Source organism: Salmo salar, chromosome ssa13, assembly GCF_905237065.1.
Source record: "Salmo salar chromosome ssa13, Ssal_v3.1, whole genome shotgun sequence".
NCBI lineage: Eukaryota > Metazoa > Chordata > Actinopteri > Salmoniformes > Salmonidae > Salmo > Salmo salar.
The window spans coordinates 86785226-86805160 of NC_059454.1; the positions used below are offsets into that span (position 1 = coordinate 86785226).

The window sequence follows — 19935 nt, forward strand, 5'->3', positions numbered from 1 at the left end:
AAAGTAAAGTAAGTATATAGGATAGTGTATTCTGCCATTGTTTCCCTCTTGCTATCTATCTAGCCAGCTACAGAGCTAACGGCAGTTCGGTAGCTAGGTCGAACCGGAATGAACTAAAACATATCAGGAATTATACTTGTAAACTCGACAGTTATGCTTCTCCAGCTCTGATTTTAGAATACACTGGGGTTTTAGCACCAGATCTCAAAGTTATAAACCATATTTGCTGTAATCATTATTTTGTACAATTATTTATTAGAGCAAGCCTACTTTCTCAGTCTTGCGCACACCAACTCTCCTGAACAAGCATGGCTGCATCTGCGTAAAATTGAAACCAGAGAAATTGTTGATATGCTCGAACACATGCGTGTGAGCCAATGTGCATCGAAAGAACATGCACACATAAAGTCAACCACCAATGAAATGGTGAGAAGGGCGGGCATTGCGTGATGACAAAAAAAAACGCTTTTGAATCAGATGACCTAAAAAAAAAATCTGTCTGGCCTTGTAGCTAGTACTAGCCGTTCTAATTATACTTCAGAGGTACTAGCTATTTGAGCTAGAAGTCTCTGGCAAAAGCGTGCCAACGACATTGTTGTAGAGATCTAGCTTGTAGCTAGCGGTTTCTCAATCGTGAACTCGAAATGTGGACGTGTAAAAACCTGTGGAAGAAGTTAGCCCCACTCGCCAGATCCTCTTCAACTTTGTGCCGGCAAAATGCAAGGGGAGTAGGTAAGTAACGTTAGCAGCTTGGTGAGCCCTGGATAGCCAGTGCAACTTGGAAACTGTGCAGTTGTTAGCCGGTTGGGTAGCCGGTTTCACTGTACACTACACCCCAAGTCAAACATGAACTACTTCAGTCTGATAACTTTGTTAGGGTAGCTAGTCAGTAACGTTAATGTGCAGCAAAATGCACTAACTACAGATTCGGCTAGCTAACGTTAATTAAGTGTCATATGTATGTAGGTAGGTAGCTAACTAGACAGACAGCTAACGTTAGCTAACTAGTTACTAACGTTAGATTAGTTAGCAGTAGTCAGGTGGGTAATGAAACACACGGGTATGTCTGCTAACTAGGATGAAATATTATCGCATTTAAACCGACGTGGCCCTGTCTTATCATAACTGTTGTGGCGCAACCTCCCCATGGCCATGTATTCCGCCAAGGTCGTTGCTAGAAAGCATGTCTACCGTGGCTACGTGGTGGGCACCGTCATCTCAATTTCATTGGACCATCGTGACATATTTTCTGCAGGAAAAAAGTTAAGTAAACCAGCTGAGCTAGATATGAACTTGAAACTTCAGTAATTTGTTATTCACATTTTGGGCGATATTCGAATGTTTGCAGAAATTATATAATTTGGGGAGGGGGGGCTGGGCTTGTAACACGGTCTCGGGTGCATATACACATAACGTTTATTTCAGACTGTTTATAATGTTAAACTGGATCATCCACCAGGTCTATATGTATTTTAGGAAGTATTGGTATGATTGAGCCATGAATCATTATCAGCCAGTCAGGTTATCTTTGCAGCTAAGGTCTTATTGAGATGGTGAGACAATGAACAGATTCAACTGATCTGTTAAACTACCTTTATGAAATCACCAGAATGATTGACTAGTGTCATCACTTGTCACATGCAGGCTATTTCTGTTTACATTATAACCATTAATCCACAGAAAAGTAATGTACTATTTGAGTTAGGCTAATGGAAAACACTACAGCAGGAGTCCTCAACTCTAGTCCAGGACAGCTACTATATGTTCAGGCTTTTGCTCCGGCCCAGCTTACTTAACACACACCTTGATTCATTTCAGTGTTGAACAATGACAGAAGACTGCCACTGGTTCCACAGGCCCACATGTCCTCAGGAACTCCAGGGAGTGGAGGGGACAACAACTTGTACTACCTTCTAGTGGGAGCAACCTGTGTAGGGGGAGGATTTTATGTAAGTAATAAGTGTCCTGCCCATTTATTTCAGTTATGCACACTAGTTTCAGTGCATTATACTTTTGTCTAATCACAATGTGAATGCAAAGGATTTTGATTGTAGTACTGTGAATCATGCTTTGTTGTGAAAGTGTACTGTCACGTGCACCTGCTTAGAGCTATAGGCTAGCTTTAAAAAAAACAAACAAAAAAAAACAAGTAGGGCAAATATATTGGACACCATAGGTCGTTGACCTTTGTAGCTGATGACTGTTTTAGTTCAGTCAAAATGTCATCAAGGCTTCAAACTGTAAGGTGCTATTTCAAGTCTGGTTGGCATTTGATGTCTTCTGGGTTTTGGCCAGAACTGTGTGGGTCACCCTATTAATGATTATGTATGGACTTTATTCAATGGAATTGAACAGTTGTTGTTGTCATTGCCCTCTTGCCTCATTCACCCATGTAGTACATGTCTTTTGACAGAGGCCTTTAAATACTGTGTGTTGGACCTTCTGGTTTTAAACCTGGCAAATGTAGTTATTTAAGATTCAAGTGAGTTGGGGAGGGGGGGGTCAAAAAGGGGCCTAGGTAGTCGGGCCTGGCAGCACGGCTGAATTTTAGATAACATTTTAGAGGCCCCCATTTTGGCAACGTAGAGAAAAAAAATGTAATGATAAAAAAAAAGCTAGTTTCCTGCAATTCTATGCATTTTGCTCTGGCTAATGCTGTTATTTTGCTCAAACATAATAACAAAATCAATACTGCTAAACGTGTGGTTTTTGGAATTTTCACTTCTCCCTGACTAGCTGTCTAGCTTTTATTTTGGTGATTTGTTAGTTCTCAATGATTATATTTAAAGAAAAAATACTGTGTTTTTCCATCCCGAAAGCAAATTTATTTTTACACTGTTTGGACATAGGCATCCTGAAAAAAAAAACGCTTAGGCGGCCTGCCCAAAGATTTCAATGGCAGAAAAATCCCTGAAAAGAGGATAAAGATGTAATGTTTTGTATCTTCACAGGCTTACCGCACCATCAAAGGAGACAAAGAGCGATATCAGGAACGAATTAATGAAATTGCTTCCAGACCAAATAAGGTAGTGCCAGAACAACCAATCACAGAGGCCCCAGGTGAGAAGGTTTGATTCATAACACACATTGGCAGTCTGAAGTCACGTCTGCATTTTTGGTCTTTACATTTCAACACAATTACCCTTGTGGTGTACATCTTGTCTTTCAGGCGAACAAGCTGCTGAAACTCCACAAGGTGAGAATTTTAGTTGCTTGCCGATAACAATCCTGTCCCCAACCCTTATGTCATACATTAACATGTAGTCTCTCTGTTTTATGTAACAATGTGCATGATGGTATAACATTAGTGGTCTGGTGAGAATTTAGCCCTTTATGATTATGTTGCATAGTTCAGATTAAAGCAAAATTGTTCTTCAATTTGACCCGGTGCGTTCTAGCTAGGCATTGAGTCTATTTTCGAGAAATTTTATAAACCAGTGTTCAAAACCTGGAATAAAGGATTATTTGATGACTTTTCTTAAGAGGAAAAACATGTAAGCCTAGTTATACAGTGCATTCGGAAAGTATTCAGACCCCTTCACTTTTTCCACATTTTGATACCATACAGCCTTATTCTAAAATGGATTAAATAGTGTTTCCCCCCCCCCCCCACAAGCTACACATAATACCCCATGACAAAGCAAAAACGGGTTTTTAGAAATGTTTACAAATTTATATATACACTGCTCACACTATATACACACTAAAATAACACATCCTAGATCTGAATGAATGAAATAATCTTATTAAATACTTTTTTCTTTACATAGTTGAATGTGCTGACAACAAAATCACACACAAATAATCAATGGAAATCCAAATTATCAACCCATGGAGGTCTGGATTTGGAGTCACACTCAAAATGAAAGTGGAAAACCACACTACAGGCTGATCCAACTTTGATGTAATGTCCTTAAAACAAGTCAAAATGAGGCTCAGTAGTGTGTGTGGCCTCCACGTGCCTGTATGACCTCCCTACAACGCCTGGGCATGCTCCTGATGAGGTGGCGGATGGTCTCCTGAGGGATCTCCTTCCAGACCTGGTCTAAAGCATCCGTCAACTCCTGGACAGTCTGCGGTGCAACGTGGCGTTGGTGGATGGAGCGAGACATGATGTGCTCAATTGGATTCAGGTCTGGGGAACGGGCGGGCCAGTCCATAGCATCAATGCCTTCCTCTTGCAGGAACTGCTGACACACTCCAGCCACATGAGGTCTAGCATTGTCTTGCATTAGGAGGAACCCAGGGCCAACCGCACCAGCATATGGTCTCACAAGGGGTCTGAGGATCTCATCTCGGTACCTAATGGCAGTCAGGCTACCTCTGGCGAGGCACATGGAGGGCTGTGCGGCCCCCCAAAGAAATGCCACCCCACACCATGACTGACCCACCGCCAAACCGGTCATGCTGGAGGATGTTGCAGGCAGCAGAACGTTCTCCACGGCGTCTCCAGACTCTGTCACGTCTGTCACGTGCTCAGTGTGAACCTGCTTTCATCTGTGAAGAGCACAGGGCGCCAGTGGCGAATTTGCCAATCTTGGTGTTCTCTGGCAAATGCCAAACGTCCTGCACGGTGTTGGGCTGTAAGCACAACCCCCACCTGTGGACGTCGGGCCCTCATACCACCCTCATGGAGTCTGTTTCTGACCGTTTGAGCAGACGCATGCACATTTGTGGCCTGCTGGAGGTCATTTTGCAGGGTTCTGGCAGTGCTCCTCCTTGCACAAAGGCGGAGGTAGCGGTCCTGCTGCTGGGTTGTTGCCCACCTACGGCCTCCTCCATGTCTCCTGATGTACTGGCCTGTCTCCTGGTAGCGCCTCCATGCTCTGGACACTACGCTGACAGACACAGCAAACCTTCTTGCCACAGCTCGCATTGATGTGCCATCCTGGATGAGCTGCACTACCTGAGCCACTTGTGTGGGTTGTAGACTCTGTCTCATGCTACCACTAGAGTGAAAGCACCGCCAGCATTCAAAAGTGACCAAAACATCAGCCAGGAAGCATAGGAACTGAGAAGTGGTCTGTGGTCCCCACCTGCAGAACCACTCCTTTATTGGGGGTGTCTTGCTAATTGCCTATAATTTCCACCTGTTGTCTATTCAGTGTTGCTTCCTAAGTGGACAGTTTGATTTCACAGAAGTGTGATTGACTTGGAGTTACGTTGTGTTGTTTAAGTGTTCCCTTTATTTTTTTTATTATATATATATATATATATATATTTAAAAAAACAGATTTTACATAAGTATTCAGACCCTTAATTCGGTAGCTTTTGGCAGTGATTACAGCCTCAAGTCTTTGGTATAAAGCTACAACCTGTATTTGGGGAGTTTCTCCTATTCTTATCTGCAGATCCTCTCAAGCTCTGTCAGGTTGGATGGGGAGTGTTGCTGCACAGCTATTTTCAGGTCTCTCTAGACATGTTCGATCGGGTTCGGGCTCTGGCTGGGCCACTCAAGGACATTCAGAGACTTGTCCCGAAGCCACTCCTGAGTTGTCTTGGCTGTGTGCTAAGTGTCGTTGTCCTGTTTGAAGGTGAACCTTTGCCCCAGTCTGAGGTCCTGAGCGCTCTGAAGCAGGTTTTCATCAAGGATCTCTCAGTACTTTGCTCCGTTCATCTTTCCCTCGATCCTGAATATTCTCCCAGTCCCAGCCATTAAAACATCTCCACAGCATGATTCACCGTAGGGATGGTGCCAGGTTTCCTCCAGATGTGACGCTTGGCATTCAGGCCAAAGGGTTAAATCTTGGCTGCATCAGACCAGAGAATCTTGTTTCTCATGGTCTGAGTGTCCTTTAGGTGCCTTTTGGCAAACTCCGGAGTGGGCTGTCGTGTGCCTTTTACAGAGGAGTGTCTTCCGTCTGGCCACTCTACCGTAAAGGCCTGATTGGTGGAGTGCTGCAGAGATTGTCATCCTTCTGGAAGGTTCTCAACAGAGGAACTCTGGAGCTCTGTCAGTGACCATCGGGTTCTTGGTCACCCCCCTGACCAAGGTCCTTCTCCCCTGATTGCTCAGTTTGGCCGGGCGGCCAGCTCTAGGAAGAGTCTTGGTAGTTCCAAACTTCTTCCATTTAAGAATGCTGGAGAACACTTTGTTCTTGGGGATCTTCAATGCTGCAGAAATGTTTTAGTATCTTCCCCAGATCTGTGCCTCGACACAAACCTGTCTCTGATGTCTACTGTCAATTCCTTCCACCTCATGGCTTGTTTTTTTTCTCTGAGATGCACTGTCAACTGTGGGACCGTATATAGACAGGTGTGCCTTTTTCCCAAATCATGTTCAATCAATTGAATTTACCACAGGTGTACTCCAAGTTGTAGAAACATCTTAAGGATGACACAACAGTGGCAAGGCTGATCACTGTCAACGATGAGACAGCCTATAGGGAGGAGGTCAAAGACCTATCAGTGTGGTGCTAGGCCAACAACCTCTCCCTCAATGTGAGCAAGACAAAGGAGATGATCGTGGACTACAGGAAAAGGTGGGCCAAACAGGCCCCCATTTACATCAACGGGGCTGTAGTGGAGCGGGTCTAGAGTTTCAAGTTCTTTGGTGTCCCCATCACCAACAAATTATCATGATCCAAACACACCAAGACAGTTGTGAAGAGGGCATGACAACACCTTTTCCCCCTCAGGAGACGGAAAAGATTTTGCATGGGTCCCCAGATCCTCAAAAAGTTCTACAGCTGCACCATCGAGAGCATCCTGACCGGTTGCATCACCGCCTGGTATGGCAACTGCTTGGTATCTGACCGTAAGGTGTTACAGAGGGTAGTGCGAACGGCCCAGTACAACACTGGGTTCAAGCTTCCTGCCATCCAGGACCTATATACCAGGTGGTGTCAGAGGAAGGCCCCAAAAATGGTCAGACTCCAGTCACCCAAGTCATAGACTGTTCTCTCTGCTACTGCACGGCAAGCGGTACCAGAGTGCCAAGTCTAGGTCCAAAAGGCCCTTAACAGCTTCTACCCCCAAGCTATAAGTCTGCTGAACAGCTAATCAAATGGCCACCCGGACTATTTACATTGACCCCCCCCCCCCCCCTTTTGTTTTTGCACTGCTGTTACTCGCTGCATAGTCACTTTACCCCCACCTACATTTACAAATTACCTCGACTAACCTGTGCCCCTGCACATTTACTTGGTTACCGGGCTCCATGTATATAGCCTTGTTATTGTTATGTAATTCTGTTACTTTTATTTTAACTATTTCTTGAACCTCACTGTTGGTTAAGGGCTTGTAAGTAAGCATTTCACGGTTGTTGTATTTGGCACATGTGACAAATAACATATGATTTCAGGATCAATGGCAACAGGATGCACCTGAGCTCAATTTAGAGTCTCATAGCAAAGGGTCTGCATACTTATGTAAATAAGGAGTTTCATTTTTTTTTTTAAATATACATTAGCAAACATTTCTAAAAACCTGTTATCGCTTTGTCTTTATGGGTATTGTGTGTAGATTGAGAATTGTATTTAATACATTTTAGAATAAGGCTGTAACGTAACAAAATGTGTAAAAAGTCAAGGGGACTGAACACTTTCCGAATGTCCTGTATATTTCACATTTAGATGTTTATTGTCGAACTCTGGAAAAGCACCACTAGGGGCATGGATGCTTATGTTGGATAATTTGTATTTATTTACATGGTTCGGTTTTTATTTGTGACTTTTCAGATTTTAAAGTTTGGTGGGCATAGCAAGATTTCACTGAAAACATGAATACTCTATAAAGCAGTTACCCTGGCATCACACCAATGTCACTTCTGTTTGCAACACTAATTTGGCTGTTATTAATAGTTTGTAAATGATGTGTTCAAAGTAAAGCTAACACATGAAAACTATAGTTTTGTCTACCAACCTACCATGCTTCTGCTTTCCATTTGTTCAACCTAGTCATTGTCTATCATCTTGCACTTACCAGGCTGCCTTTAGCTTTGCTGAGCTTGATCCTTTAAGTTTGGTCAATCATATGGCCCTTAGCTGTTGGAGCAGGGTAGAAGGCCTTTAGCTACTGATATGTGTTGAGTTTGCATGTGATCTCTCACCATGAAGAGACCTCTGTGCAGGGTTCGTCTCTGAACCTATAGCAGTTGAGAGCGAGGAGAGCTCTGCGCCTATAGCGGCTGAGAGCGAGGTGTCGCTTTCAGCTGTGGAGGAGAGCTCCCCACCTCCAGAGGAACCCGCCCCCTGTGAAACAACGGAACTATCTACAGGTTCTATAGAATATATAGCTATTTATATACGTATATTCCTCTGTCATGTCTGGAACTTCCAAATGCATTCACACCCCGTTATGTGTATAGAGGTGCTTAAGTTCTTAGACTGAGAGCTAGCTTATCTAGTTGCCTGTCCTGAGTGTTGCATGGGGCCGGTTTCTGGTCAAACCTCTTCTATCTGTGGCATGTGACTATTTCTCTGTTTTAACGCCCTCTTCAAGTGGCTCTCCTCCCTTCAGCACATTTCCCTGTTGTCTACTTTGTCCCTATTCTGCCATTTTTTTTTTGTCTTCTCAAACTTGGATCAACTGTCTGGGTGCAATGTGTACTCATCCGATCTTGTTTTGTGACAGCACATATGTTCTGAAACTTCACTCACATGTCCCGCCATACCATGTCCTTGAATGTAATGTGTACTACTTCAAACGTATAGCTAGGATGGGACTGGTTGGTGGGGGCATAGTCATTGGAGTTTGTCGGCTATCTATGGATGTCTGTTGGTTGACACAATACCTAGCCCACAGGTCCATGATTGTGAATGGATCTCCTCCTGTCTCACATTTTCTGTATCAATCAAACTTCAATAAGTTTGGTTTTAATAGTTTAAAATCTTGACTAACACCACAGCCTTTCCAATCTCTGTTTCTTTTCCCGTTATAACTACTGGATGTTATGGGAATGTTCTGTTTTTTTATTACATATTGTTGAAAAAGAATTTTGTGTGTTATTGCATTATGTTTTGCCTTAATGTTCTGGTTGTGTTAATTGAGGGAGGCAGATCCCACCTTTACAGTTAACTCCTATGAAGTCCATTAAGCTGCCTACATCATAGCAAATGGAGAAGAGCTAAAACCAGTGCAGCACATTTTCAAGCGTCCCGTTTTTGTATCACTCCCCTTAACCTTTACGGTCATGCCTACTAACAGAGATTGCACCTGTTACGGAAGATGCTCCTGCGGAAACTCCGGAAATAACCCCTATTGTCGAAGGTGAGGGTGATGGCTTAAAGTTGCTAGAAGAGAACTCCCCATTTTAGTCAAATCAATGCTTGGCCTGTAAGTATCATAGACCCCCAGAACGTTTTTAAAGAATGTTGGTCAAATACACAGAAGTGTCCCCTGAAGTTGCTGCAGTGGAACAAGAGGATCCTCCCACCACACCAGAGGCTGAGATTGGTAAGGCATGGTTGCATTGGATAAAGAAAGCAGGCCCTCCACTCCCATAGGTTTTTAATGTGGAGTTCACCCTATAATCATGGACTATGGATTACCCCCAACAGCACCTGAACCGGTGGTAGGACCAGCTCCTGAAGAATCAGTAGGGACGCCTGATGCTGATCCAGTAGTTGACAGTGGTAAGATCTGACTTCATGGAATAAATAATTGTTCACTTTTATTTTAGTGGAAATAGAGAGAGTTAATAATTTAGGACCCATGCTAACAGAAGCAGCACTTGTAGCTAGATCTGTCTCAGAAGAAGCAGTGGAGCAGCCAAGTGAACCAACTCTGAGTGGTAAGGGCTTTGGCCAATGAAGATGAAGTCTTTTTTTTTTTTTTTTGTCAAGTCACTACTAGCATAATGAATAAGCAGTTCCATTTTTAAAATGCCATTGTGCTAAACAGAACCGTCAGTGGAACCGTCCCCCGTGGAGGTTACAGAAGAGCCTCCTGCTTCCGTTGTGGAGAGTGGTAAGCACTCAGACCAGTGCATAGGAAAATGATCAAAATAGATTTTTCAGATTTTTTTCCCCCAATTGCCTAACGCTTCGGTTATACTAACAGAACCAACACCAGTAGCAGAAAGCCTTCCTGCAGAAACAGCGGAGCCACAGACAGAGACAGAGAGTGAGACAGAGAGTGGTAAGACCTGAGACCAACCTCTGCTGGTGTGGGAGGGGGCAGACAGACAACACATCACTATGGTTTTTCCTGTAAACACCATATGGTTACTTCCAACACATCTCTCCTTTTTTATTTCTTTATTCATATTCTGTTTATGGTTACGTTGATTTCATTTTTTTCCTTCCCAGTTAAGGTTACTCGTTGTCTATGTTTGGGTCCTGTTTATGCTAAGTGATAAAGCTCTCACATGGATGGATAACAATTTTACTTTTTTTGTTTTCCCTTAACTCCATTTGAATCTCCTTTCCTTTTTAAGGTTACTTGTGCAATGGTCATTGTACGGCTAAACGATAATCTCCTACACATGGTTCTGGTGTTTTTAGACTTGAGGTTTTCCATTGTACAGCAGGATGGAGCATGCTTGGGGTCTACCTCTGAGTCCACAGTATCAGATCAGGCAGTGATTTTACCTATTTGCTGTCCCAGCTGCGGAACCTGCAACTGTTGCACCTGCTGAGGTCCCTGCACCTACCCCTGTAGAGTTTCCCTCACACGCCCCCTACCTCTTGATTGGCGGAGGCACGGCCTCCTTCGCTGCAGCACGCTCCATCAGGGCCAGGGACCCAGGAGCCAGGGTTAGTGGGCCTCTCTCTGTTGATCTATGGAGTGACCAAGAACTTAGCAAGCTGTGTTATGATAGTAGGCTCATTATGGTTTGAGTTTTGCAGAATAATGCAGTCCTACTCCATGTTGATTTCTTTAGACCATAACTAATCTATTTTAGCTCCTTAACCAAAATCTATTTTTCTTTTGATATCTGTCCACAGGTATTGATTATCACTGATGAACCAGACCTTCCATACATGAGGCCTCCTCTCTCCAAGGAGCTGTGGTTCTCTGATGACCCCAGTGTGGTTGACACCTTGCGCTTCAAACAGTGGAATGGCAAGGAGAGAAGGTGTGTGTGTGTGTGTGCTCACATGTTAACAGAACACAATCAACATGTGCAATATTCTTGTATTAATGCGTGTTTATTTCTGGTTTTCAGCATCTACTTCCAGCCTCCCTCATTCTACGTCAGTCCTCAGGATTTGGAGAAAGTGGAGAATGGAGGAGTGGCTGTGCTCACTGGGAAAAAGGTTGGTGATTTTTTTTGTTTTTATAGCATAGTATTCTGGTCTTGAGCTATAATTGAAGAATTTGCTTCCATTTCATTAGTTATGCTATCTTTTCCAAACTTATTCCGATTTAGTAAAAGGATTTATCAAACCTTCTTGGAGATTGCAATGGACAGCACTCCAAGGATAATCTTTTAATAATTCAATTATTGGTGAATGATTTATTGGTGAATAAATTACTAACCCTATCCTTAGAGTGCTGTCGATTTCGCTCAATGTATTTTACTAATGAGAATCCAGCACCCAACCTCCATGAAGAATAATCTATGAGTGATGAGCATGTTGTCCTAATATCACATTTTTATCAAACCTTCCCCAATCTTCTTCAGGTGGTGCACATGGACGTGAGGGGCAACAAAGTGACACTGAGTGACAACACAGAGATCTCCTATGATAAGTGCCTGATTGCCACAGGTAAACCATGGTGAAAATCCAGTTTGAGCGCATCCTGTTTAGCTGCTGACTTGGGTGCAACATTCACAACAGGCTAGGACTGAGCAGTAATTAATTTGAGCTTTTTTCTTAAGGTGGAGTCCCAAGGAATCTGCAAGTGATTGAGCGAGCAGGAGAAGAGGTGACAAAGAGGACTACACTGTTTAGAAAGGTAAACACATTGATTCTTTAGGCAATGTTTTAAAAGGTGTGTGTGCAGTAGCCACAAGACGAGGATTCATTCATTTGGTGTTTGGTACCATTGACATGACAACAAAACATGCTGAAGCTAGGTTCTTTACAATGTTAGGTAGGGGCTATTATTTAGTCATCTTCAGGGACTGGTGTTAATGCATCACAAGCCTGGGGGCTCTATTTTCGGGCTGGAGTTAAGGCGGCGCTAGTGTCAAACGCACGTTAGTTTTGCCATGACGAAATTGCAAACAGTCGCGCTGGCATTTTCCAGCCCTAACGCCAGGTTTAGCAATTTACCTGTCTTATATTAGCTCAATTGCACTCAGTTGGGTGGGGTGAAAATGTGTGCGGTGTCCTTATGTGCTAATTTCAGGCAGTACTGATAGGGATATTTAAGACCAACCAAACGCTGGTTTTATTGATAACGTAGTTGGTTATGGCATGAATTTTGACCTCAAAAACGCAGCCTATCCAGCCAAGAAGCACACTGCACATATGAACATGGAACAAGAGCAGCCTAATGTGCTTTTGGTGCCTGTATACTTTGTATTTAGAAATGTAAAAAAACGAATGTTTCTTCCCATTTTCGTTAAATTTTATTAAAAACCAAGCATTGCCTTCTCAATGAAGGCTTTTTTTGTCTGCCCAATTCAATCGCGAAGTAGTCAGAACTGTCGATAAAGGGTTTGGCTTCTGATACAGCTTGGAAGTAAATATTCATCATCAAAGCTTTCTTAAAATATCAAGTTTGAGAGGAGTAAAACTGAGCTGACATTCCTTTTTTTTTATCTATGCATTGTAGGCAGGCCCACATTATTTTAGTCATGTAGGTCCCGTTTTGGACGTGCGTAAAACCCCCTCCATGATGCAGGCTACATGTCCATGATGCAGGCTACATGTCCATGATGCAGGCTACATGTCCATGATGCAGGCTACATGTCTTTTTAACCTGTCGATTACATTTTTTTTTTTTATATACATCTTTACATTTATTATTTAAAAAACAACATATTGCTTTTTCATTTAATTTTATTACAACCAAACTTGTTAGAATAAATTACCTTCCTGGTTTTATGTTGACAACGTCCATAGCGCACTTGCAATGCAACTTCTGGAGATCTGACCTGTAAAATGGTTGGATTATGTTCATTAAAAAAACAGGCCTATTTGGGAGCAGTATTAACGACATTATCCTTTGCTATTTATATTGGATCTTTGTCCAGCTACTACTGTGAAAAGTTTGGATAAGTGTAAACTCTTCATAGTCTGTGTCATTTTAATATTATATGCCCACAGGTAGAAATGATGGTGCCTGTAAGTGTGACAGCCTATGTTTTGTTTAGAATTTGATTCAAATTATTCCTTCTCTTTTTAGGCCTTTATCAATAATTCATTTACAGTAGGCCTAGCCCCTATATCAGTGTGAATGCTATTGAAGCCATGCAATTACTTAGAACAATGTGGACTGCAAATGGGTTCAAGTTAACCTATTTATCAAAGATGGGATAGGTCTACATTTTGTTATTTCGTTTCTGTAAGTCATTTAACAAACTATAACGGACTAACATTGGAATTGGAGTTGATTCCAAGGCAATACAGAACTTGAAGCAACCACATATCGCCATACCCACAAATTGTTTATTTATCAAAACCTAGCCTTTTCGCGCCAACGCCAGCAAGTGCACCGATAACTGTGATGGTGAAATTAGTAAAAATATTTCTGACACCCCTGAACCTATAGCGCTACCTCCTGCACTTAGATTTACCATTGCGTTAGGTTGGTTACAATGGAGCCCTGAGTTATGTCATGTATTTCCTGTTTTGCGTAAAACCATAGTGACGTCGATCATTCAAAATAAATGATGGTTTAAGATAAGTGCCAGCAAGTATGTTTTTTGACAGGGAATACTTGTAGTTACTTTTCAAATCCACCTCATGAAAATGCTTTTTTGATGTCATCCCTAGGTTGAAGATTTCAAAGCTTTGGATAAGGTCTCCAGAGACACCAAATCCATCACCATCATTGGAGGAGGTTTCTTGGGGAGTGAGCTGGCCTGTGCCCTGGGCAGGAGATGTAAGTTAAGTAGGGCTGACCCCATTTTGTCCACTGGTCGATTGTTTGGTTGATAGGCTATTGGTAGACCAAGATTTCATAGTGTACAAGGCACCTGTCACAGTGGATTTATCCATTGGGGAGACCATGGAGATGGCACAGTCCATCAGTCTAATACATGTGAAACTAAAATTGTATATGGTGGTTATATTATGTGAGAACGTTGGTGCAACACAAATAAAATATTATTTTATAACAAATGCGCTTTCTCCTGCTTTGGATAGTGGTCGCTGTCCGCAATTCTGAAACACATCAGTGCGCTGTTGAATTGACGCCATTTCCTAGACCATGTTGCTATGTGCATAATATCAAAGTTAACCAGCATATTGGTGTTGAGAACAATGTAGCAGCAGAGTTGGTAGATGAGAAAACAGCCCTTGCCTTAATTATCTTAAGAAAAGTGAGGAGAGAGGAATACCCAATTTAATTAGTTTTATAATCAATAGCCTAACTGTTAAATGTGACTTGTTTTATAAATCATCTGTATATACAGTGCATTTGGAATGTCTACCCCTTTTTCCAAATTGTTACTTTACAGCCTTATTCTAAAATTGATTCAATATTTTTTTTCTCATCACAATACCTCATAATGACAAAGCAAAAACAGGTTTTTAGAAATGTTGCAAATGTATAAAAAACAAAACAAATACCGTATTCAGACCCTTTGCTGTAAGACTCGAAATTGAGCTCAGGTCCATCCTGTTTCCATTGATCATCCTTGAAATGTTTCTACAACTTGATTGGAGTCCCCTGCAATAAATTCAATTGATTGGACATGATTTGGACAGGCACACACCTGTCCTTCAGTTGACCATGCATGTCAGAACAAAAACCAAGTCATGAGGTCGAAGGAATTGTCTGTAGAGCGCGGAGACAGGATTGTGTCGAGGCACAGATCCGGGGAGGTAACAAAAAATGTCTGCAGCGTTGAAGGTCTCCAAGAACACAGTGGCCTCCTTCATTCTTAAATGGATGAAGTTTGGAACCACCAAGACTCTTCCTATAGCTGGCCACCCGGCCAAACTGAGCAATCGAGGGAGAAGGGCCTTGGTCAGAGAGGTGACTAAGAAGTTCCTGGAGAACCTTCCAGAAGGACAACCATCTCTGCAGCACTCCACCAGTCATGTCTTTATGGTAGTGGCCAGACAGAAGCCACTCCTCAGTAAAAGGTCTGATGAAACCAAGATTGAACCCTTTGGCCTGAATGCCAAGCGTCATGTCTGGAGGAAAGCTGGCACCATCCCTACGGTTAAGCATCATGCTGTGGGGATGTTTTGCAGGGACTGGGAGACTAGTCAGGATTGAGGGAAAGATGAACGGAGTACAGAGATCCTTGATGAAAACCTACACCAGAGCGCTCAGGACCTCAGACTGGGGCAAAGGTTCACCTTCCATGAGGACAATGACCCTAAGCACACAGCCAAGACAACACAGGAGTGGCTTTGGGACAAGTCTCTGAGTGGCCCAGCTAAGAGCCCGGACTTGAACCTGATCGAACATCTCTGGAGAGACCTGAAAATAGCTGTGCAGCAAAGCTCCCCATCCAACCTGATAAAGCTTGAGAGGATCTGCAGAGAAGAATGGGAGAAACTCCCCAAATACAGGTGTGCCAAGCTTTTGGTATTATAGTGGTTAGAGCGCTGGGCCAGTAACCGAAAGGTTGCTAGATCGAATCCCTGAGCTGACAAGGTAAAAATCTGTCATTCTGCTCCTGAACAAGGCATTTAACCCACTGTTCCCAGGCCGTCATTGTAAATAAGAATTTGTTCTTAACTGACTTGCCTGGTTGAATAAAGGTAAACATAAAAAATTTAAAAAAACAAGACTCGAGGCTGTAATCATGGCCAAAGGTGCTTCAAGTACTGAGTCTGAATACTTAAGGAAATGTGATATTTCAGTTTTTGTATTTTTTTGATCAGCTTGATGAAGGAAAAAAATCGATTTAATCAATTTTAGAATAAGGCTGTAACAAAATGTCAAAAGTAAAGGGGTCTGAATACTTACCAAATGCACTGTATCTACAGAAATAAGACCGATCCTGTTTGGGTGCTTGTTTAATAGCACCAAGTCTCATGCAACAATTTCACAAATGTGGTTGTTTTTAATCTTTGCTATGCTGTAATAAAGGCTTTACACTTTTTTTTTGTTAGACCATGGTATTGTTATTTAGTGTTTACGCTGTTCCAAATGGTCAAATTATGTTTATAATAGCCCTCCTTATAATAACCCTTTATAATAACTAGGTTTACTAGCCTTGTATTCCATCATTGATCTATAGGCCTAAGAGCGCATCCTGTTTAGTCTTAATAGCTTAGTTAACTTAGGCCTATATTTCAATACTGATTCAGTAGCCTATATAAATCATGAATTTGTTCATGTCACACAGCATAGGAGTCATTCATGATATGAAATGCAATCAAGTATTTTGTTTAAAATAAAATAACAAAGCGACCATTGAACAATTAGCCTTTAACAATAAATAGGCCTAAACCGTTCCATTTCGGAAATTGCATTCACAGATGAATGTGACTGTTTTTAGTCTTTTCTGTAATAAAGGCTTTGCAAAACAAAAATTACAACAGACTCTCAAGTACTTATAATTTGTGTTTATGTGGTTCCAAACGGTCAGGAAAATGATATTGTAATCTAACAGCACTTGTTTGGCGCACATAATATCCACGCAGCTCTTGCTCCATACCTTATTTTTCTTGATCGCCAGTATTTTCCACAACCAGTCAAATTTGTTCCACACATCAGACTTCCCCTTTACCTCCTGCGGAACCAGTAAACATTCCCCCGTTGCGAGTTTATTTGTCACGTCCTCTGCATCCATTTTGTTGTCACGTTACGGTGTTCAGAGTTTGTTTATAACCAATTTATTGATCTGCTAATAATATTCTATTGGTCACGTGCATTCGATAGGGAATGTTTCTGAAAGACAAATGAGAGCTTTCGGTAACACAACAGTACAATGCACACAGTTGTTTTGTGGTGGTCGCTGCAGCAGGGAGGACAGAGGGAGAACGGGTGCTAGTCACACAGTCCCTCGCCGTCTTTAAAATAATCTAAAAAATTAACACAGCGCTGTAAGTCTGTGCCAGGCACATTCAAATCAATTGCGGTCGAACTCCCTCTAGTCATTTGTGTGTCTTACTTTAAGCGAACTGTTTGAAATAATTATCAGACAAGCTCAGTGCATATAGTTGACTTGATTAAAACACATAGGATGCGTCTATGGCCCAAATTTGACACTATTGCTGAACCAACATTCACCACAGTGAAATGCCCCTTTTGTAATGTGTCTCTGTCCATCCTTCTCCCAGCTGCTGATTCTGACCTGGAGGTAATCCAGATGTTCCCTGAGAAGGGCAACATGGGAAAGGTGCTGCCGGAGTATCTAAGCAACTGGACAACAGCCAAAGTCAAGAGCGGTAAGGAGGGGAAACCTCTTAATGTCTATTACTTGTATGTTTCACTAATGGACTGTGTATGGCAGTTTCTTCTCCCCTGTGTTATTGACTGAGGCGGCCATTGCCAACCTCGCCTGGTTGATACATATTTAAAATAATTCATCTATCACCTTTTACAGAGGGAGTGACGATCATCACAGAAGCGTTGGTAAAAGCTGTGAGCTTCAAAGATGGTAAAGTGGAGATCAAACTGAAGGATGGTCGTGTGGTGAAGACGGACCATATTGTTGCAGCTGTTGGGCTTGAGCCCAGCGTAGAGCTGGCCAAGTCAGCAGGTCTGGAGGTAGACTCTGACTTTGGGGGCTTTCGGGTCAACGCAGAACTGCAGGCTAGGTCCAATATATGGGTGGTAAGTGCAAATTCAAGTGGTTGTCTTCGGCTCCTACTTCATTTTTTTCTGAAAGGTCAATTCTCAGTAAAGAAGAGCTCCCCCATTGAAAGATTGAGAACATCTCATAAGATGTGCATCCTTTACTCTCATTCTCAAGCACAAGGAAACTAAAAAGTGTTGTCATTTATTATCGATGTGTCATGACTATATAGGCCACTGTTGTGATCCTTTGTGTCCTCTGTTTACAGGCAGGTGATGCAGCGTGCTTCTATGACATCAGACTGGGCCGCAGGCGAGTGGAGCACCATGACCATGCAGTCGTGAGTGGCCGGCTGGCCGGAGAGAACATGACGGGAGCCAATAAGCCCTACTGGCATCAGTCCATGTTCTGGTACGAGTCATATCATTCAGTTTCCTTGTCAGTAGTCGTCAGTGACTCCCTCTCCTCTAACCTTTTATCTCATGTCCTATTGTGTCCCACAGGAGTGACCTGGGGCCTGATGTCGGCTATGAGGCCATTGGGATAGTAGACAGTAGCCTTCCAACGGTTGGGGTATTTGCCAAAGCCACTGCTAAGGACACCCCCAAAGCTGCCACAGAGAAGTCGGGTATAACCATCCACATTATACTGATTTACAGTCAACATAATTGTCAGATTCCAGCCACCCAAGTCATAGACTGTTTTCTCTGCTACTACACTGCAAGCGGTTCCGATGCACCAAGTCTGGAGCCAACAGGACCCTGAATAGCTTCTACCCCCAAACCATAAGACTGCTAAATAGTTAGTTAAATAGCTACCCGGACTATCTGCATTGACCCTTTTTGCATGAACTCTTTTGACTCATAACATACGTTGTTGCTACTGTTTATTATCTATCCTGTTGCCTAGTCACTTTACACCTACCTATATGTACATATCTACCTCTATTACCTTGCACATTGACTCGGTACTAGTACCCTGTGTATATTGCGAAGTTATCGTTGCTCATTGTGTAATTATTCCTCGCGGTATCATTTTTTATTTCATCTCTGCATTGTTGGGAAGGGCCTGTAAGTAAGCATTTCACTGTTAGTCTACACCTGTTGTTTACAAAGCATGTGACGACAAATATTTGATTTGATTCTACAGAAGGACCTCTATTTTACAAATCAAAAAAAACAAAAAACAATTGTTTCAAAGACATAGACTGAGCGTCTTTCCGATCCTGATAGGAACTGGAATCCGTTCGGAGAGTGAGACTGAGGGGACGGCCAGTAGCCCTGTAGCCTCCTCCACCCCTGAACCCCCTCCAGTACCCGAGCAGAAGGACAACTACGGGAAAGGAGTGATCTTCTATCTGCGAGACAAAGTGGTGGTGGGCATTATCCTGTGGAACGTGTTCAACAGAATGCCCGTTGCAAGGAAGGTGAGAACTGTCACAAATGTCAGAGGATACATATTTCTCTGTTCTTTAACCCGCTCCATGTCACTTAAGTGATGTTGAAAACAGTTAAATATAGACTGCTTTGCATTCTTGTCTTTGCAGATCATCAAAGATGGAGAGGAACATGCCGATCTGAATGAAGTGGCTAAGCTCTTCAACATTCACGAGGACTGAGTCTTCTCTCCTCTGGGGAGGCTGAGCCTATGCTGGGAGAGATGTGTGCTGTCACTACTCATAAAGGCTTTGAACTTTCACAGTCATCGCCAGGCTTTGGCAGACCCCACTATGATGCTGCACTTGAAAAGGGAGAATCTCTGGACACAAATCTACTCTGTACATTTTAATGTCGCTGAAATATTGTCATGTTTGTAATTTCTATCACATGCATGTTTTTTTCTTATTTTCTATTCAAGGTAGTGAGTAGAAATATTCCCCATGTCGATCAGTCTATATAGAATGAATGCCGCCCCCATATCCCCAGATCTATTCTGCGTTTTGTGATCAAGGTGAAATTATCCATCCCGGGAATACAGGTGACGGTGTACAAGCCTAACAACATACTGGAACATAGAGGTTGTTTTTCACTGTGACCAGAGCAGCTCCTATTGTTAAAGGCTGCAATAAACATGTTTTTAAATTGAAATGATCCTTGCATTGTTATTTCCAAAGATGTTATCACTCAGTTAGGAGAACTGGTTCTGATATAGACTAAGCACTAAAGTCCCTTGAT

General features: G+C 42.5%; 1 protein-coding gene across 10 annotated transcripts; it reads left to right on the forward strand.

The window, feature by feature from the left end:
- The first annotated feature begins 444 nt into the window (after positions 1 to 444).
- On the forward strand, positions 445 to 19848 carry aifm1 (apoptosis inducing factor mitochondrion associated 1). 10 transcript variants are annotated; one of them, XM_014137474.2, is made up of 23 exons: positions 445 to 732; positions 1819 to 1949; positions 2952 to 3060; positions 3170 to 3196; positions 8072 to 8218; positions 9148 to 9210; positions 9331 to 9396; positions 9501 to 9575; positions 9665 to 9733; positions 9844 to 9909; positions 10003 to 10080; positions 10549 to 10697; positions 10890 to 11020; positions 11111 to 11201; positions 11570 to 11654; positions 11768 to 11844; positions 13833 to 13941; positions 17304 to 17411; positions 17570 to 17799; positions 18030 to 18172; positions 18265 to 18389; positions 18994 to 19187; positions 19308 to 19848. In XM_014137474.2, the coding sequence occupies exons 1-23, from the start codon at positions 645 to 647 to the stop codon at positions 19377 to 19379; spliced, it is 2433 nt and encodes an 810-aa protein (XP_013992949.1). In that variant the 5' UTR covers positions 445 to 644; the 3' UTR covers positions 19380 to 19848. The 10 variants fall into 10 exon arrangements, with proteins under 10 accessions (XP_013992949.1, XP_013992950.1, XP_013992952.1 ...); XM_014137475.2 differs by having other exon boundaries at positions 9680 to 9733; XM_014137477.2 differs by lacking the exon at positions 9665 to 9733.
- The last annotated feature ends 87 nt before the right edge of the window (positions 19849 to 19935 follow it).